Source organism: Leishmania donovani, chromosome 35 (genome assembly GCF_000227135.1).
Source record: "Leishmania donovani BPK282A1 complete genome, chromosome 35".
NCBI lineage: Eukaryota > Euglenozoa > Kinetoplastea > Trypanosomatida > Trypanosomatidae > Leishmania > Leishmania donovani.
In genome coordinates this window covers 519,810-537,789 of record NC_018262.1, presented here as the reverse complement: position 1 = coordinate 537,789, position 17,980 = coordinate 519,810, and the positions used below count along the sequence as shown (strand labels likewise).

Genomic DNA, 17,980 nt, shown 5'->3' with positions numbered 1-17,980 from the left:
AGTGCAACTTTGCCGACCAACTTGCCCGGCCAATGGGAAGCGGGTCGTTCCCCACCATATCCATGACAACGCACCCACCCCGCAGCTTACACAGGCGGAGAAAAACGCAGCCGAGCATGCCATATCACCAAAACCTCGGCAAGAGTAATCTGGCAACTTCACGGATGAGGATTTGACACCGAAGTTCAGTGTCAATGAGGAACAAACATTCCCACAACCCTGCCGCACAGAAAACCGCAAAGAACCGTCGCTGGAGGGGCCTCCTTTCCAAAGGCCGGGGCCGCAGCCCCAGGGCCGTACGCCCCGCCTGCCAGGGGAACATTCGCGCCACCCGAGGCCCCCCATGGCGCTGCCGCCCTTTAAAAAGAAGCGCGCCAGAATCACCCTGCGCATTTTGATTCCCCACGGCCACTCATCCTTTCCCCGGTTGCGTTTTCGCACCCGATCGGTGTAAAAAGGGTTGCCATGGGGAGGGGGCTTGCTTCCGGGCCATGCCTTTTATTCATCGCCACGCGCCCGTTGTTTCGTGGCCGCGAACGCAGTAAGCGGCAAGAAAGCAGACACCAAACCCGGAAAAACAGAGTTCAGAGACACAAAGCAAGACAGCAACCGCTTTTTCGGATTTTGACCCGGAAGACGGAGCGAGGCCCCCACCAGCACTTCCTGGACCTAATCTTTTTCGCGGCGCCTCAAGAAACGCTGGTAGGTTACGGTGGGTGCTGTCAGCGCCCACCCTGTTCATAGCAAATGGTCCTCCGCAATTGCCAAGCGCTTTTTCAAAGGGGTTGGCGCCATTTTTTTAATTCCTGAGGCTGGCAATTGCGAATGCAAACTCTCCTTATGCCCAGGGCCTTTGCAAATGATCCTTTCCCCGTCCCCCAAAACAGGACGCACGTTTCCCTAGCCAGCGCGCGCGCCCCTTTGTGTGGTTTTCTGCCTTTTTGTCCCTGGAAAGCCTTTTCATTACCTGGTTTTCGGGGGGAAAGAACGAGGCAGGGATTTTTGAGGTTCGGCGGCGTAGGCCCACATATCGCCACCATGCGAAAAAAAGGCGCGTAAACCGAAAGCCGGGAATTCGGTTTTGGATAAGTTGTGAAAGCAAAAAGAGAATTTTTTTTTCTTTCCTGCGTGCATATCCTTTTTTGTCGCCGTAAAAAGCGTTTGGCGTTTGTTGCGGCGGCTGTGATGTCCTCCCGCATCGCGTTCCCCACCCGGTTGCCCCAGACGCGCCTCGCGTCCCAACCGCTAGCGGGGTTTTGCGGGAGAACCCTTTTTCGTTCCCGGACACTTGCTCACCTGATGGGCAGGCTGCCCTTTTACCCTTAAAGAAAACCAAAAGCGATCGCCCCTTGGGGTCGCTTTCCAGCCGGTCCAGTTGCTAGGGGTGGTTTTCTATGAGGAATTTTTTTTTTGTCGGGGGCCGGTGGATGACACAGTTTGTCGGAAAACTTGTGGCGTTTGGGGGGTATGTGTCGGGGCTTTCGCGCTTTTTGTTGCCGGCGCCAATTTTCCCCATTTGGTCTTCTTCCTCTGTGCGTTGGCTTTTTTTTTTTCATTATTTTTCACTTTTGCTTTCAGTGGGCAACTTTTTTTTATCTCGCTTTTGTTCCTTTCACCCCCCAGTTTTTTTTTTAAATGATGGTGTGCTTGCCGGCGCTTTTGTTGGGGTGTCGGTGTGTTGGATTCATTGGTATCCCTACTTTTTCCTTCTCTGCGAGCCTTTGTTTTTTGAAGGGGCCAGCCTGTCGGCAAAAAAAGGAGGGCTTTATACGCACACCCCGGGTTTTCTATTGTCAGAATTCTTTTCGTATTGGCCGAACGCGAATTACCTTTTTCGCTGGCCTTTTTTATTGTGTCTGCCGGTTGGTGTCGTCTTATTGGGGTGGTTTTTGTTTTCTTTGGGCGCATGTGCTCTTATTGTTTTGTTTTTGCCGGCGCTGCTTGTTTTTATGTAGACGCCTTGGGCTGCTATGGCCATGTTTCTGGTCGTCTTGTTTTTTCCGTTTCCCACCGTCTGGTTGCGTTTTCGAAGTTCCCGCGCCCTGTTTTTTTACCGCCTTTCTTTTTTTCTTTTGGCGGGGGCGCCGGGCGCTTTTGCCCTTTCTCTTCCCAGGGCGGTTTGTCCTTCGGGCTGGCTGTGCTTCCCCCCGTCTCCCCGACGGTGGCCTACGCCGTTTGTTGTTTTGTAGCGCGCGCCTCTTGGTATCCTACGGTTCCCTTCCTCGCTTTTTGAAATGGGGCCGGCCACCTCAACGCGGTGCCATGGCTTGGTGCTTTGCGATGGTGGGGCCAGGCGCCTGCACACGTGCCGTTTCAGGGTGGGCGGGTGCCGCCTAGGCTCCGGCAGGCGGGCCGCGGGCAGTGGTGTGACAAGGGGTCCCGGCCACATCCGGGGTTTCATTGCCCCGCCGCTGCTCCTTTTGTGCGGGGCCATTGGTCGCTTGCATGCCCGGTGGTTTGGCGCTTTGTGTGCGGTAAAGAAACCCGAAAACAAATTAGCAACGCCTAGTGCGCGCCAACTTCGCGGTGCCTACCCCGGCAACGGTGCGCCTTGCCCGCGCCCAAGGGGCCGGCCACCTCGTAAAGCCGCACCGCCGGCGCGTTTCCACCGCTGCGAAGGGTCCCCCGAGCACTTGCTGTTGCCAGAATCTGAAAAAAAAAGGTCCCCACGCAATTGCCAACGCCAGCGGTGCAAAAGTCGCGTTGGCCGCCCCCCTCCCCCGGCTCCTTTTTGAACTACCCAACCCATCCCCACTGCCGGCGCAAACCGCCCATAGCGCCCCTCTTTTAACCGTTTCTATGCGTTGTCTCGGCTTCGCGCTCCGTTACCGGGGTGGGGGACGGCTTTTGGCGGAAAGAACGCGCGAGGCATCGGGGGGAAGCGTCTGTGCGCAGGAGGCTGTGTCGCTGACGGGGATGGCGCGCTCAAATGGCGTTTTTGCGGGGGCGCGAAAAAGAAGGGCTCCCCCATGGGGCGCCGAACGGTCTCGGATGGCGCCTGATTAAAGTGGCATTCTCGATTGTCACTCCTGAGGGAAAAAGTCCTTGCCTCTTTGCGTCTAAAGCTTCCCTTCGGCATCGGGGCCAGGTCGTTAGCCAAGTGTGTTCTCTTTTGTTTGTTTTCGTGTGTGCGCCGTGCTCGCTCTTTGTTGCTTGGGGGTTTCCTGTGTGGGCTTCGCGGCTGGCTTTGCCTGCCCTTCGTCGTTTCCCCTGCGGGGCCTCGAGTGTGGGGTGCGTACGCTTGGGTGGCGTGTTTTGGAGACGCTGGCACCCCAGGGGGGGCTGGCGTAGGGGGAGGGGGGCTGGCGTTTGGCCGAAGGGCGTTGGGGTGGGGTGGCGTGCCAGGGTTGCGGGGCGGGGTGCGTTGCCCTTTCGCGTGGCGGAGGGGGCCAGGGGCGCCTGGTTCCGTTTTTTGCTTAAGGGTGCACCGACGAAGCGGGCGTTGCGGAAGCACATGGCAAAACACGAAGTTTTTTTTAGGTCTATCAACGATTGTCCTCGTGGTGCGCCGCACGGTGGCACTGAGGCGGGCGCCAGAAGAGAACCCGAGATGAGAGCAACCGGGGAGGCCTGGCAGTTTAAATGGGGTGGGAAACAAGTCGAACGGAGACACGGACGACGATAAAAGGGAATCGCTGCGCTGCTTTCGTGTTTGCGAAAGGGTGTCGCAAAACAACGAACGCTCCGGAGAGAATCGAGGTGTGTGGCTAAGACACCGCTGTGCCGAGGTGGCGTGCAGCTTGACGCCCAGCAATGCGACCGAACACGACACACTCCAGCAGCGAGTTGCCGCCGAGACGGTTGCCACCGTGCACGCCGCCCGTCACCTCGCCAGCGCCAAAGAGACCAAGAATCGGGTGCATCTGCTCATCCAGGATCTCTGCTGCAGGTGAGATGAGGCAGCCACCCATGGTGTAGTGGATCGACGGCGTGACGAGGGCAACGTAGTAGGGCCCTTGAGTACCCAGCACACAAGGGAACACTTCTTTTCCACTCTTCGGGCACGGTTTTCGGCCGCTGGAGATCTTCTCGTACTCGGAGAGCGTGTGCATCAAGGTTTCTTCCGGACATCCGATGAGAGCCGCAAGCGCGGCGACGTCGGCAACCTCAGAAAAGAGCCCCATCTTTTTCCAGTAGAAGTTCAGCGAACTGCGACCAAACGCGTCAGCAGCCGCGTCGTTCAGTACGCAGTACGCGTAGCGGCGACTCTCTGTGCCGGGGTAGACGTTGTTCTGCGCGATAATCGCCTGCGACACGACGGAGCGCAGGCCCAGCTCGTTCACGAAGCGCTCGCCGTTCTTGTTCAGCAGCACGCCACCGGAGCCACGCAGCGCCTCGGGGCCGAGGAATAGTGTCTTGGCGTTCGGGTCTTTCGGATTCAGCAGACCGGTCGGGTGCAGCTGCACCTTGTCCATGTCCACCAGCTTTACGCCCAGCTCACGTGCCGCCTTTACACCGTCGCCGGTGGCCCATACACCGTTGGTGGTGGGGAAGGACGACAGTTGCGGCGCGTACTGCTGCAGGAGCGAGTTGGGCGTGTGGTCGTTCGAGAAGCCGCCCGTGGCGAGAATGACGGCACGGGCCTGTAGTTCGCGAGTCTGCTCCTCGCCTCTTCCAGTTTGCGTGGCATACGTGATGCCTTGCACCACCTCCACGCCGCCCTCCTTACTGTGTATCAGTGAGATGAGACGCGCATTGGTTTCGATGAGCACGGTGCCGGACAGGTTTGTGCGGATGTAGTTCTCCAGCGCACGCACAATCGTGGAACCGATCGGCAGCGGAGTCCCGTCCGGCTTGTCTGGGGCACGGTGGCAGCGCTTGCGACTCGCACCGCCGAGTTGCGTGATGGCGGTCAGCGGGATGCCAAACGAAGAGAGCCACTCGATGGCTTCTGCACTGTGGTCGGACAGCGTCCGCACCAACTCTGGCCGACAGGTGCCACCCTTGCCAGAGACGAACGTATCCTTTTCAAAGAGTTCGCCGCTGTCGTGCACGCCGGCGGCCTTCTGCACTGCCGTGCCCCAGCCGTTGATGCCAGACGTGGCCTTGGCACTGTTGCCGCCCAGCCGCGCTTCCTTCTCAATGAGGACAACTTCCTTAGCGCCCTCGCGGGCGGCCTCGATCGCTGCGGACTGCCCTGCAAGTCCGCTGCCGATGATGACGACCCGGTTTACTGAAGGGGCTACTCGAGACATGGCGGCAGGGGCTGATGTGGATGGGGAGAGGCCAGAGGGTGCGTTAAGTCCCTCTGTTGCAGGGGTGGGGGTGAGGTGAGGGGCAGGGGAGGAGATGGAAAAGGTCTTTGTTTCCAACCACGAAAGCGTCCACCACCACTTCAGGTTTCTCCCGCTTGTTTCGCTGTTGCGATGCGCAACCCACACGAACGAGATCAGCAACACAACCCCAAGGCACAGCAGGGCGAGAACGCGACGCTGCGGGATGAGCGAGAGGAGGTGCTTGCGACCAGCACCAGAGCTGCCCCCTCGGCGTCTGTTACCGCGACCAACGGCAGCTACCGCCGAGGAGGAGCGAACACTTGCGCTGCTGTTTCGGCGGCGCACAGGCTCGCCAGGCACCACGTGCATTGTCTCCCTAAATTGCCTTTCTCTCTGAGGGGGTCAGATGAGGTGACCAGCACCAGTGGATGCGTAAAAGAAACAACTCAAGAGAAAGAGCTGGCGGCGAGGAGGGCAAACACAGCTGACCAATCGGTTGTTTGACTCACCTTCCCTCTCCCCAAGCAGAGTGAGCACTGAAGGCGCCAACGGGCGCAATGTGAAATGAAGACTTCCGCGAAAAAAAAAAAGAGGAGAGGCAACGAGCAATATTGTAGCTTCCCTCGCGAACCGAACGAAAAGTGGTGACGCGCCCACGACAAGCTAGTTCCAATCTGCTCCTGTGTGCGCGTGTGCCAAACAACAAACTTGTCCTTGTGAGGCACAGAACAGCAGTAAAAGCGAAGAAAAGAGTGCAAAGACTGTAACGACCTACCCCCCCTCCCCCAACACACACACACACGCACACACGTAAAGCGAGTAAGAGAGATCGAAGAGGTGAACAGTAGAGGAGTCGGAGAATATGAAGTGAGCAAAACGCGATGCGCGCGCGCAGCAGAGAAAGAGGCGTATGATCAACCCAATCGAGAGCCATCCGGGGTGTCGAATAGGTTGTGTATGGGGAAGATACGTAGGGGAATACCGTCGCCGTCTGGCTGCTCTCCTTTTTTCTTCTGCCCTGTATCGCATAGGAAGTGTATTGAGGGATGGAGAGAATACTAACCGAGAGCGATGCACAATCACAGATTTTCACAAGTCTGTGGTGCACTGGAAGAAGCGGCGTGAAGAGCTGCCTCGACCGTGCCCGATGATCTCCGATCAATCAACCGTGCCATCATAACGCCGCTGTTGCCACCATTCGGGACAGGAAGTCCCATCTTCCCTCCTCCAAAAACCCCCGCCCTGAATCAAGGAGAGCGGATGAGGGGGTCAGAAACGAACCACTCGACACGACCACGGACACAATGAGCATCAGCCCGAAAACAAGCACCGAGAAAGCGACGGTGCAGCTTTCGAAGGAAGACACCGACGAGGAGATCGTCCATGTATTACCGTTCTTCTTTTGGACGGAGAGCATGCGACGGAAAAAAAGGGGAGAGCGCCAGCTGGCGGGATAACAACATGGAAAAGGCATGCAACATTGGCGATGAGTCGCACTTTCAGTACACATATATATATATATATGTGTGTATGCAGCACTGCCCACATGTTTTCTGGAGAGCACGGTGGCACGGCAGCGGAAAAGAGCAACACCAAGAAATAAATGGAATGAGTGACAGTCGCGGGAAGGGTATGGGGGCGCATGGCTGATACTACACCTCTTTTGGTGTATGTGTGTGTGGCTTCACGGGCACCCGTCCTTGCAAGCCTCCACGTAACCAAGAGAAAAGCAGTGACGAGAGCGGCGCCGAGAGGGCACCGCGATGACAACCAAAGTCGATAAAGTCCACGTCCACTTCATGGAACAACAACAACAGGATTGCCCTTCCGTGCGCTTCGCTCTCGTGGCGCCACCTCTCTTTTTCATCGATTCTGTCTACTTCCACGTGGTAGACGCGTTGTGCAGACACACGCACACATATCTATTCGCACGGAAGAGGGATACAGCAGCGAAAGCAAGAAACACTGCGTGCTGCGCATGCTACCAAGGCAGCGACGAAGGACATGCAAGCCCCATCAAATAAGCGCAACGCTGAGACTGATGGTACACAACGTGCTGCACCGCTCACATCTGCGAGGGGAGCCGTGAAGTGGCGGTGGGTTTGGAGAGAAGGGACGCGAGGGTAGAGCTGAGTGTGCGCCATCCCTCTCGTCAAAGAAGTGCAGGGCACACTACATCAGAGCGGTGGTGGTGGGAGAGGGCACATCCGCACAGGATGCAAACAGAGGAGAGACGGCGTTCGCGGCAATGGCGTTCTCTCAGCGTAGGGGAATAGAGAGCGGGTACCATCGCTGCGCCTTGACGCGCTGGGGCACAGGTCGCCATTGCGTGTGTGTGAGTACACGCGCTCACGATTGCGTGCGCACGAGATTTTCGATATTGGCGCTGCGGCACTCCGCCACCACTCGGAAAAAAAAACAGGCACATTTTCCGGCCATTTTGACTTGATGGGCATCTCGAGAATAGGGCAGTGGGGACGGGTTTGTGCGGCCGTGACAAGCAGACAGAAGGGGGATAAGCGATACTAGAACAAAATGCAAAGTAAAAGATGAGTATCTCTTTCAGAGGTACTGGGCATGCCAGGATTGCGCTCAGGGAATGCGCCTGCGAGTGGCGCATGACCGTGTAGCTTGTAGGTTGTACGGTTTGTTTTTAGGGTCAACACTGAGCTCAGAGGGGGAAAAAGGACTGCTGCGTCGTTGTTGAACTGCTTGAGGCGTTCTCCGTATACTAATGTTGCCTCCTCTTTCCATCGCTTTCCGTCGCATTCCCTTCACGATTTGTTCCCTCCCCCCAGCGAAGGTGACCACCACCCCCAAACAATAAAAAAAAAACAGAAGAGGTTCAGGAACATAAAGAGAAAATCATCGACAAGATACATGGAGAAAAAAGAGAGCATCAAAGGACGGCGAGCAAAGAGGGGGAGGGGGGGGGGCAGAGAGCTGCTGCATGCACATGGACGAACGTACTCATACATCCATGCACTCTCCCCGTCGCTTTCACACAGCGAGTCGAAATTTGAGATAGGACACAGATCGACGTCGTCACTAAATGAAGAGCGTGGGGAAGAATAGACTAAGGCGCACGCACAAGGGGAAAAACAGAAGAAAAAAGAACGAACGAGGAAGTGGCAACGACTAACGGACCGTCTGCTACGCTCTGCCTGCAGATACACACATCAAAACACAGAGAGACGGTGCAATCCATTCACCACGGGGCCAATGAGGCTGCACCAGAAAGGACAGAAGAAAGAGGGAGCGCGAGAAGGGCAGACATGGACACATATCCGTTCTTTCTTTCACACGCGCAAACGCGCTGCTGCTTCTCGGAAGATTGTAAACCAAGTGAGCAAGCGGATGTGGCTCGGCGCTACGTGAATCTTTCTCTGTGTGTTGCTTTGAGCCTTCCGCGAAGCGCCGTGAGAAAGAGAAAAGGATGGTGGTGGTGGCAATGCTCGAAATATGTGCAGGCATTTGCTGCGATCTCCTCCTCTGCCAACGCTGCACAGAACACCCCGAGGTTTTGCATCGCGTCTTCGCTGTCACTTTCCTTCCACTCACCCCTTTCGAAGAAATTGATGTCCGCCTTTCGCCGCCGCCACCTTCCCTCCTCTTGTGATTTTGCACTGGAGGAGAGAGAGGGAGTGAGGAAAGGTGCAGGTTGTCAGCGTGCGTGTGTGTGTATACTCTGGCTGATTCGTGAAGAGAACAAAAAAAGAGGAACAACAACAGAAGAAAGCCAAAGCAAAGAGGCATCAAAAGGGAAGAGACAAGAGAGGAAGAGCATCGCAGGCAGCGACGTGAAAGGCGAAAAAAAGGACCACAGAAGTCACAAACAACAACAGTCAAACGACAATGATAGCAACAACAGAGAGAGAACCACCACCACCACCACCACCACCACCACAGCCCCCCTCTCCATACCAAGAAAAAAAAAGGGGTCAGGCTGTGTACATGAAAGAGCGACAGAAAGCAAACAAAGACGAAGTTCCACTCGCCCCGCCTCTCCGCCAGCACACACATACACACGTTTACACTCAAACGCACGCCAATCACCTTATCCCTGAAGCGCTGAAGACGCCCTCCATAAAAAGCTGGCTCTGAGGAGCCGAAGAGCATTCACCACATCAAGCATAAGTATCAGTCAGCCATCCATCAGCAGGAACAAACAGCAAAACAGAAGAAAAGTTTTTGATAGCAGGAAGACACCGGCGAGCGCGTTTCTGGGCCTTTTCTGTTTTCTTCTCGCCGATGAAATGGGAATTCACGGACGCACACATGCACACAAGGCAAGCGAAAAACACACAAGAGCCCTTTACACGTGTGTGTGTGCTCCCCGGATGTGCTGGTGTGACGCCTTTCATTGTGGTAATACCCAACTCTCGCTTGCACCTTGTATGAGCTGTCTGCATCATTTTCATGTTTTTTTTTTTGTTCTCTTTTGTAGATGTGCTGCACTCATCTTCGTGGATGCCACACCGTCCTCCTCTTCCGACGCTCACGCCGTGATGCCTTGTACACGCATGCGCTTGACAGAGATGGGGAGTAAAAGGACGGGTGTGCAAAACAAAAACAAAACGAAGCGGTGAGTGGGCGTTGTGTCATGCACGTGGAAAAATATTGCCTTTTATCTGCGCACGTGTGCATGTGTGTGTGTGTGTGCAAATGTGAGCACAAAGCTCAAACGAAACACAAGCGTGCCACGGAAGAAAAACGACAAGAAAAACCTGCACCACACAGCACCAGAAGTAGCGCACGCTTCACACAAACACACACACACACACACACACACACACACACATACATGCACACGTGCGCAGTGCGGCGCGGTACACAGGAGCATACCGCACTAAGTCAGTTTAAAAAAGAGCAGAAAGCGCACGCAAAAACGGTAGGAGACTACAAGCCACGGAGGGCCGGAGGGAGAGAAACGAACAACAAAAAACGAAGAGGCCAGTGCCTGTGACGTGATGGGTATCGTGTGCATGTAAGCGCAGCACAGAAAGTGAGGTTGACGTGATGTCTTGCCTCATTCAGCAGTAGCGCACCCTCCTTTGTGCATGCGTTTACTTTCTTTTCTGTCTCTCCTCCACACAGGTGTTTGAAGCGAAGCGAATGTAATTACACAGACACACACGCTGTTGTTTGCGTGGTTGTCTTCAAATCTTGGCCGAGGTGGGCTCTGTTTCATCCACCGTGCGCACGAGGTTCATGTTGTAGCCGAGACCCTTGAGGGCACCCTTGACCGCACGCTGCATGATCGGCGGACCGCAGATGGCCACCAGAAGGTCGTTGGACGGCGCCTGCACGGCGGAGCGTAGCAAAGCGGTATCAACGAAGCCGACGCCGTCGGTCCACTGAGCAGGAGGGTTGTTGAGAACGAAGTGACACTTGAACTTCTCAGAGCCATACTCCTTCTCGTAGCTCTCAAGCAGCGTGCGGTACGTCAGCTCTGATACGTCCTCGGCGGCGTAGATGAACTGAATGCTCTCAATCGAGTCCACGAAGGGTTTCTTCACCGCAGCCCGCACAATCTGCAGCATCGGCGCGACACCCGTGCCGCCACCGATGAGGGCGAGCTTGCGAATCTTGTGGCCACGGAAAAAGAAGTGGCGGTCGGCGAAGCGGCGCTCGATGATAAGGCCACCGCACGCCTTCATCTCCACCGAGTCTCCAGGCTGCAGGGCAGAGATCCACTCCGCCAGGCGGCCCTTGTCGGCACGGGCGAGGATGCCAATCACACCGACATCGTCCGGAAGCGTGATGGGGCTGTAGTAGCCGATCAGTCGGTGGCCGTCCCAGTCACCGCGAATGCCGATAAACTGACCAAGAGCAAGGCCAGTCCTCTGCAGCGCGCCGGGCATGTTGAAGCGCAGCACGCGCGAGCCCGCACCGTACACGCCACCCTCGCGCACCTCACGCAGCACCACGGTCGACCACTCCGTCGTGGATAGCCCCGTGCTCTTCTTCTGCAGAATCGTGGCCGCGCGGTCGCCGGCGATCTTGCCAAACACGACACACTCTAGCAGCGAGTTACCGCCGAGACGGTTGCCACCGTGCACGCCGCCCGTCACCTCGCCAGCGCCAAAGAGACCAAGAATCGGACGACGAACGGGGGTCACACCGCTATTGTCTATGGTCTGCATCTCCGCCGAGGGCGAGATGAGGCAGCCACCCATGGTGTAGTGGATCGACGGCGTGACGAGGGCAACGTAGTAGGGCCCTTGAGTACCCAGCACACAAGGGAACACGTTCTTGCCAGTCAGCGGGCAGGGGTTTAACTTCTTGGAGGAGAGCTCCTCGTACTGCTTCAGGGTTGCCATCACACTCGCCTCAGGGCAGCCAATCAGTTTCGCCAGGCCAGCGACGCTATCCACCTTCTGGAAGAGACCGAGGCGGTTCCAGTAGAAGCCGAGGAAATTCTTGCCGAAGAGCTTCGCCGCGGTCTCATTCAGCACACAGTACGCGAATTTGCTGCCGCCGGACCCGGGGTAGACGTTGTCCTGCGCGATAATCGCCTGCGACACGACGGAGCGCAGGTCCAGCTCGTTCACGAAGCGCTCGCCGTTCTTGTTCAGCAGCACGCCACCGGAGCCACGCAGCGCCTCGGGGCCAAGGTACTTGGTGCGATTCGACGGATCCTTCGGGTCTAGCAGACCGGTCGGGTGCAGCTGCACCTTGTCCATGTCTACCAGCGTCACGCCCAGCTTGCTCGCCATCTTCACGCCATCACCGGTGGCCCATACACCGTTGGTGGTGGGGAAGGACGACAGTTGCGGCGCGTACTGCTGCAGGAGCGAGTTGGGCGTGTGGTCGTTCGAGAAGCCGCCGGTGGCGAGAACGACAGCGTCGGCGTTCAGCACCATGGACTGCCCGCTGGCCTGGATGAGGCGGACGCCCGTCACGTGCTTCACAAGGACGCCATCAGGGCGGACACGGCTCGTGCTCTCCAGCGCTGTCACAGTAATGCCCGTCATCACAGTAACATGGCGACTGAGGTTGTTGACGATATGGTTCTCCAGGGTCTTCATGATGGTGAAGCCCACCGGGACCGGGGTACCGTCCGACTTATCTGGTGCGCGGTGACAGCGCTTGCGGCTCGCGCCGCCGAGCTGCGACAGCACCGTCAGCGGCACGCCCAGCTCGGACAGCCACTTCACCGCGTCGGAGCTCTTTACAGATAGCGTCTTGACGAGGCACGGATCGCAGTTGCCACCCTTGCCGGAGCGGTGTGTGTCGCGCTCAAAGAACTTGCCGCCGTCCATGACGCCCTGCTTCGCCTGCGCACGGGTTCCCCAGGCGTTGATGCCGGACGTTGCTTTGGCGCTGTTGCCGCCGAGCTTTGGCTCCTTCTCCAGCAGAATCACCTGCGCGCCACAGTTGGCCGCCTCGATCGCGGCCGAGCAACCGGCCAGACCTCCACCAACGATGATCACGCGCGCCGGCAGCGAGCCCTTGATGCGCTTCGCGCGCATCTCCGCATCCTCCGTAGCGATTTCGAGCATCTTGGCGACACGCTCGCCCTCACGAGTGTAGGTGGTGTAGTCGGTGACGGTATCGCGCACGTAGCGCCAGTTGTCCAGCATGCGGCGGACGGCCGCCGGGTCGTTCTTGAGGAGCGCGGCGGTGGCCAGGGCATCGGCGTACATGCAGCTGTAGCACTTCACGGAGACCTGTGCCATGTCCGCCTCGGTTGGCTCCAGCAGGTTCTTGGACGCCGGATCGAAGGTCGACGAGTACACCTTGGAGCCGGGGCCCTCAATGAGGTTCTCGTAGTCACCGCTGGTGGCGATGGCTTCGTTGTTGAGGCGCACCACCCGGATGAAGGACCGCTTGTCTTCCGGCACCACAGTGCGAATGTCCGCCAAAGCGGGCGGGCGCACGATGCCGACGGCCCAGGGCTGGTTCGACTGGTTCTTGCCACTGGCACGCACATCACCGCCCCACTCGAAGAAGACGTCGTTGTAGCCGAGGCTGTTGAGGCGCTCGACGATGTAGTCGATGCCGTAGCCCTTGTTCACACCACCAAGATCCAGCATCGCGTCCGCGTGCTTGCGGGCGATCATGCCACGGTTCATGTCAATGGAGAAGCTAGCGTTCAGCGTGCACTTGCTGAGGAGGTCGTTGACGTGCTCCGCCGGCACCGTCTTGCCCTTATGTGCGGCCTCGCGCAGCTCTCGGACGAGGGGACCGACGGCGGGGTCGAAGGCGCCGCGCGACGAGTTGTAGACTTTCTGGCAGCAGGCCATCACATGCTTCAGAGCCGCAGACATCTGGTGTTCCTCACCGACCGGCATTCGATTGATGCGGGACACCTCGCTGTTCTCGTTGAAGTTATTGAGGAGGGTGTCGACCACCTGGAAGGCAGCCTGGAGCACTTGCTCCGCATCTGCTGCGGCCTTCTCCATCTCCTTGGGGTCCGCCACGACGACCTTGAGGGTGTACGGAACCGTGTGCACGAGGCCCTTCTTTAACAGCTGAGCCTTTCCGACTGGTGAAACGCCGCCGTCCTGCAGCATCGCGCGGGCGGCTGCGTCGCGCTCCTTTGCCGCGCTCTCGGCGTCGACCGCCACCACAGATGCAGAGGTCTTTCCATCCGCCATGGCTAAGCTCTTTTTGCTTGGTTTCGGCCTTTTGTTTGACTGTCGTTAAGGAACGGAAACTCTTCTGGCGGAGAGAGAGGAGGAGGGGAGAGTGGGCTGGAGACCAGCGAACGGCACGCGTAACCACAGATCCTGGGCTTTTGTGTGAGAGAGACTCGCAATGATGTCAAGCCAAACAGGATGGAAACACGAATGAAAAGGGGGAAAATGTGTGCGTGTGTGGAGTTGCTGCTTCACTTACTTATGCAGTTGCTGTTGGGAAAGAGAGGGAGAGGAGGGGGGGGGGAGCAGGGATGGGCGGAGGGTGGGAGGGGGTGGCGTACGCATCATGTCTTGTCGGTGACGGGGACACTCCTTCGTCGACGTCTGTCCCCCACATGTAAAGACGCCGTTAGGGGGCGTGAAAGGTGCTTGCATGCCCACCTGGTTACTCACGGTGTACTCACCTCGTAGGACGGTGAGTGCCCTGTGCTTGCCCATGGCGCGTGCGGCACACGTGAGCACGTGCGCGCCAGCCCATAAAAGAAGAGCAGGAGTGGTACTTCATCCACGGCTCTCTTCTCGTTTTCTTTGTCAGGGTGGGACTCATCTGCGGTCGAATACCCCCTTGGCAGGGAAAGGCCAGAGAGAGGGAGAGCGCGGGTGCGAGTTACGGGGAGAGGAGGAGCAACCCACAGATGCACCCAACGTGCGCCGAAGCGACTCCACGGCACCACTCGTTCCAGGACGAGGTGATACCAGAGCAACACCATCCTGCATGCATATCATGCGATCAGGGCTGCTGCGTACACCGTCCTTCTTGCCCGTTCCACCTCAGCAAGCGACCTCATCTACGCAAAGGCAAAAAACTCCACGTGCGTATCTCTGAGGACTCCTTCTAGTTCCGTCGCGGCGGCGGCGACACGGGCGATGTCTTGGCGTCCGGCGAGGCACCCAGTTCGTGCCCATACGCCAAGGAGTCCAGCACCGTCGCCTGGGCTTCGCCCATGCTCATAGAGAGGCCTGGCCGATGGAGCTCCTTCTTCGGGTCGATGCCGGTCGCCTGCTCAAGAAATCGCGTCAGTTGCTGTTCCCCGAGTCGACGCGTTCTGGTGGTCTGGCTTTCCGCAGCACCCCTGCTACCAGTTGAGGCAATGCCACCGTCATCAAGAACACGAGGCAGCGACGGCGGCGCCAGTCCCTCTGTCAGCTTCGCCACCATCTTGTACGCCTCCAGCCGCAGACCATCGCCCACCACCAACTTACCAGGGCTGCGTGTCGTGTCTCGCAGGTACTGGCGGGCCTCCTGCATCGGTAGTGCGTTAAATTCGGGAGCAATCTCACGCTGCAGCTCAAGGCCGGCGCGAAAGGTAGCGAGGCGGCGAAGCTCGTTGCCGCTCTCCTTATCATGCTCCATCCATCGCCGTAGGAGAAGGTTGTACTGCTTGCCCCATTCGTAGTAGCCGTCCCTGAAGTGCATAACCTTTAGGTAGCCCATCCAGCTCAGAATCTGCGCCGCCATCAGCGAGCGCGGTCCGTACTGGCAGTAGCAAATAATGATATCTTCTGGCCGCGGCTTTGCAAAGCCGTAGTCCTGCACAAACTCCTCCGGCGTTGCGTGAAAGGCTTCGAAGAGCTCGTGGGCGGGCAGTACCTTGGCGCCTTCTATAATGCCCCACGAACTCACTTCGTTCACGGTGCGGCAGTCGAGTAGAACAAAGCCGTCGTCGTACTCGGGGCGAGTCGTATGCAGCAGGTCCTTCTCTTCCGCGCTCAGCGTCTCCAGCGCCGCCGCCGACGCAACAACCGGCGCCTCGGTGCTCGTGGCCACCAGCCCACTATCGCCCCCCTCTGCCTCATCGCTGCCCTTCAGCTTACTGAGCCAGCCAAGGCCGAGCCCCCCTACAAAAGGTAGCTTGACGGCCTCGTACACAGTCGGCGTCGTCTTTTTGGTGAGCTCCTCTACGCGCTGCTTAACAGCTTCCTTCTTGGTGAGGAACTCGTCGCGGCGGAGGTTGCGACTTCGGATGAGGCTGGCGATGAACTCGCAGTCCACTTGCGGAATGGAGCGGTCGATATCTTCCAGCGTCGGCTCCGGCCACTCAGGCACAGCGTAGCCACCGCTGCGATCGTCATTGCCGTCAGCGATTGTTACGTTGCCTTCCACGTCGGCGGTGGTTGTCGAAGCGACCGCTTCCCTTGGCACAGGCGAGGATGACGTCTGCGGCGCCGCACTGGTCGCGACACCTCCGCTGGGGTGCTTCTCCTCTTGCCGAAAAGAGGAGGAGGAGCCGGCGAAGGCGTCAACGTTCTCCTGAAGGCGGCAGAGTTCCTCCTCCGCACCCGCGAGGTCCTTCGCGGCGAGCCTCGCGCCAATGGTACCGACGCTGGCGTTTCGGATGGCTGTGCTCGGCGCTTCATCCTTGCTACCCGCCGACAGGCAGCGTTCACTGCAGCGGAGATGGCCGCTGTGCAGAGCACTGGTGCTCAGTTTGAATCGCCGCGCACCATGGCTTGCTCGATCGCCTCCCGCGTTACACCACCGTTGAAAGCGGCCCTGCACGCAAAGCGGCAGGGCACCAACACTGGGGAGGCCAGCGACTGGTTTCGTCGTCTTTTTGCCCACACGCAGGTCGCCCTGACGTGGCGACAGGCCGTGACTGCGCTGCCCCATGCCGCGACTGGAGACCGCGGCTGAGCTAGCGGTGGCAGCGCCGGTGCGCAGCATGTTTACGGTCGTCACTCTCTGTACGCTCTTGTTGATGGAGGGAAACCAAAAGAGGGAGTGGGCAGAGAGGGGTGTCGGTGATGCTGGCAACAGAATCGCTGTATGCGTGGCAACAACACACCCCCACCTCTTTTCCTTCACTACCGGACCTGACAACTCAGGTGTGACGCTGAAAGACACGTAAATCAGGCAAGGGGAGGGTGTGGCGAAGCGATAAAGTACGGAAGGAAGGAGGTGGTGGTGGTGATGACGGGGCTTGGCATTCTTCTCGCGGCAATGCTACTCCGCTTGATCTCTAGTGCTCCGGTCCTTTCGTGAGGACATGTGCAGCCACCACTATCTTATTACCTTTGATCTATGCCTCTATCAATATTGCTACTCCTACGGATGCGTGTGCAACAATACTTGTGCGCGTGCATGTCGCTGAAACGGAGAGCGTATAAACACACGGGTATAAGGGGGAAGAGAGCGATGGGGTGAGAGGGGTCAAGTTGCAAGGTACGCTAACGAAAAGCGAGCCTGCGATGACAGATGAGGTGTATGGTGGTTGCATGAGCGAGAGAGAACGGTCGAGTGCAACAGACGAAGCTTGTTCCGCGCACTCCACAGCCGCGACAAGAGGCCGTGAATCGCGAAGGAACGAGGGATTGAGGACACCTATGCACTCCCGCACACACACACACACACACACACACATACGAGCCGAAAAATCACGATCACCCATCCGCTTGTTTCTCTGTGCTTCTCTTCTCCTTACCGCCACGCCATCATGAAGCGATTCTCGCCTCGCGTTGCCCACCAACCTTGATCCATTTTGAAAAAATCAAGACAACCAATGACTGAGGAGGAGGTTCGGCACGCCCTTGGTGCGGCTCATTTTTCTTCGCATTATTCGGTGTCCTGTTCTCACGAGCTTCTTCCCCGAAATTGTCCGTCAAACGACCGACACCGACCACTGCACTCACCGCCTTGGCTTTTTTCTTGCTGGTGTTGCAGCCATTACCGTCAGCTCTCGCTTTCACGCATCCGGCGCATGTACTCCTCGTGATACGACCCGACATGGTTTTTCCGATCGACTTTTTCCACCTGATCGAAGGGGACGCGGTGTGCCAGCATCTCCTGGATCTCCTTCGCCGGCGGGTACTGCCCGGGGCAGATCCACGACCCGGGCGGGTGGCACACGCGGTTTGCCGGGTCAGCAACCCACTCCTTGCTCTCCTCGCTCACGTTCATGACCTTGAAGACGCGCACCAGGCCGTACTTGGACGAGTACACCTCCTGAAAGAGAGACGGGTCCACCTTCACGCCCTTTGTTTTCCCGACCTCGTGCAGGTTGTACAGCAGCGACGCCCGCATCATCGGTGTTGGGCGACTGTAATCATTTCTGTAAAAGCCAAATTGCTGGCACAGCGGGTCGTGGGGGCAGATGTCGTGGTACACACTGTTGCCGATGC

General features: G+C 57.9%; 3 protein-coding genes across 3 annotated transcripts; all 3 read right to left on the bottom strand.

The window, feature by feature from the left end:
• Window positions 1-3,707: 3,707 nt before the first annotated feature.
• Window positions 3,708-5,195, bottom strand: LDBPK_351200 (NADH-dependent fumarate reductase, putative; the record flags this gene model as incomplete). Its single annotated transcript, XM_003864657.1, has 1 exon — window positions 3,708-5,195. One exon carries the CDS (start codon window positions 5,193-5,195, stop codon window positions 3,708-3,710), a length of 1,488 nt encoding a protein of 495 aa, XP_003864705.1.
• Window positions 5,196-10,375: 5,180 nt separating this feature from the next.
• Window positions 10,376-13,819, bottom strand: LDBPK_351190 (NADH-dependent fumarate reductase, putative; the record flags this gene model as incomplete). The annotated part of the gene is made up of 1 exon (XM_003864656.1): window positions 10,376-13,819. One exon carries the CDS (start codon window positions 13,817-13,819, stop codon window positions 10,376-10,378), a length of 3,444 nt encoding a protein of 1,147 aa, XP_003864704.1.
• An 877-nt stretch (window positions 13,820-14,696) lies between these two features.
• Window positions 14,697-16,526, bottom strand: LDBPK_351180 (hypothetical protein, conserved; the record flags this gene model as incomplete). Its single annotated transcript, XM_003864655.1, has 1 exon — window positions 14,697-16,526. One exon carries the CDS (start codon window positions 16,524-16,526, stop codon window positions 14,697-14,699), a length of 1,830 nt encoding a protein of 609 aa, XP_003864703.1.
• Between the last annotated feature and the right edge of the window lie 1,454 nt (window positions 16,527-17,980).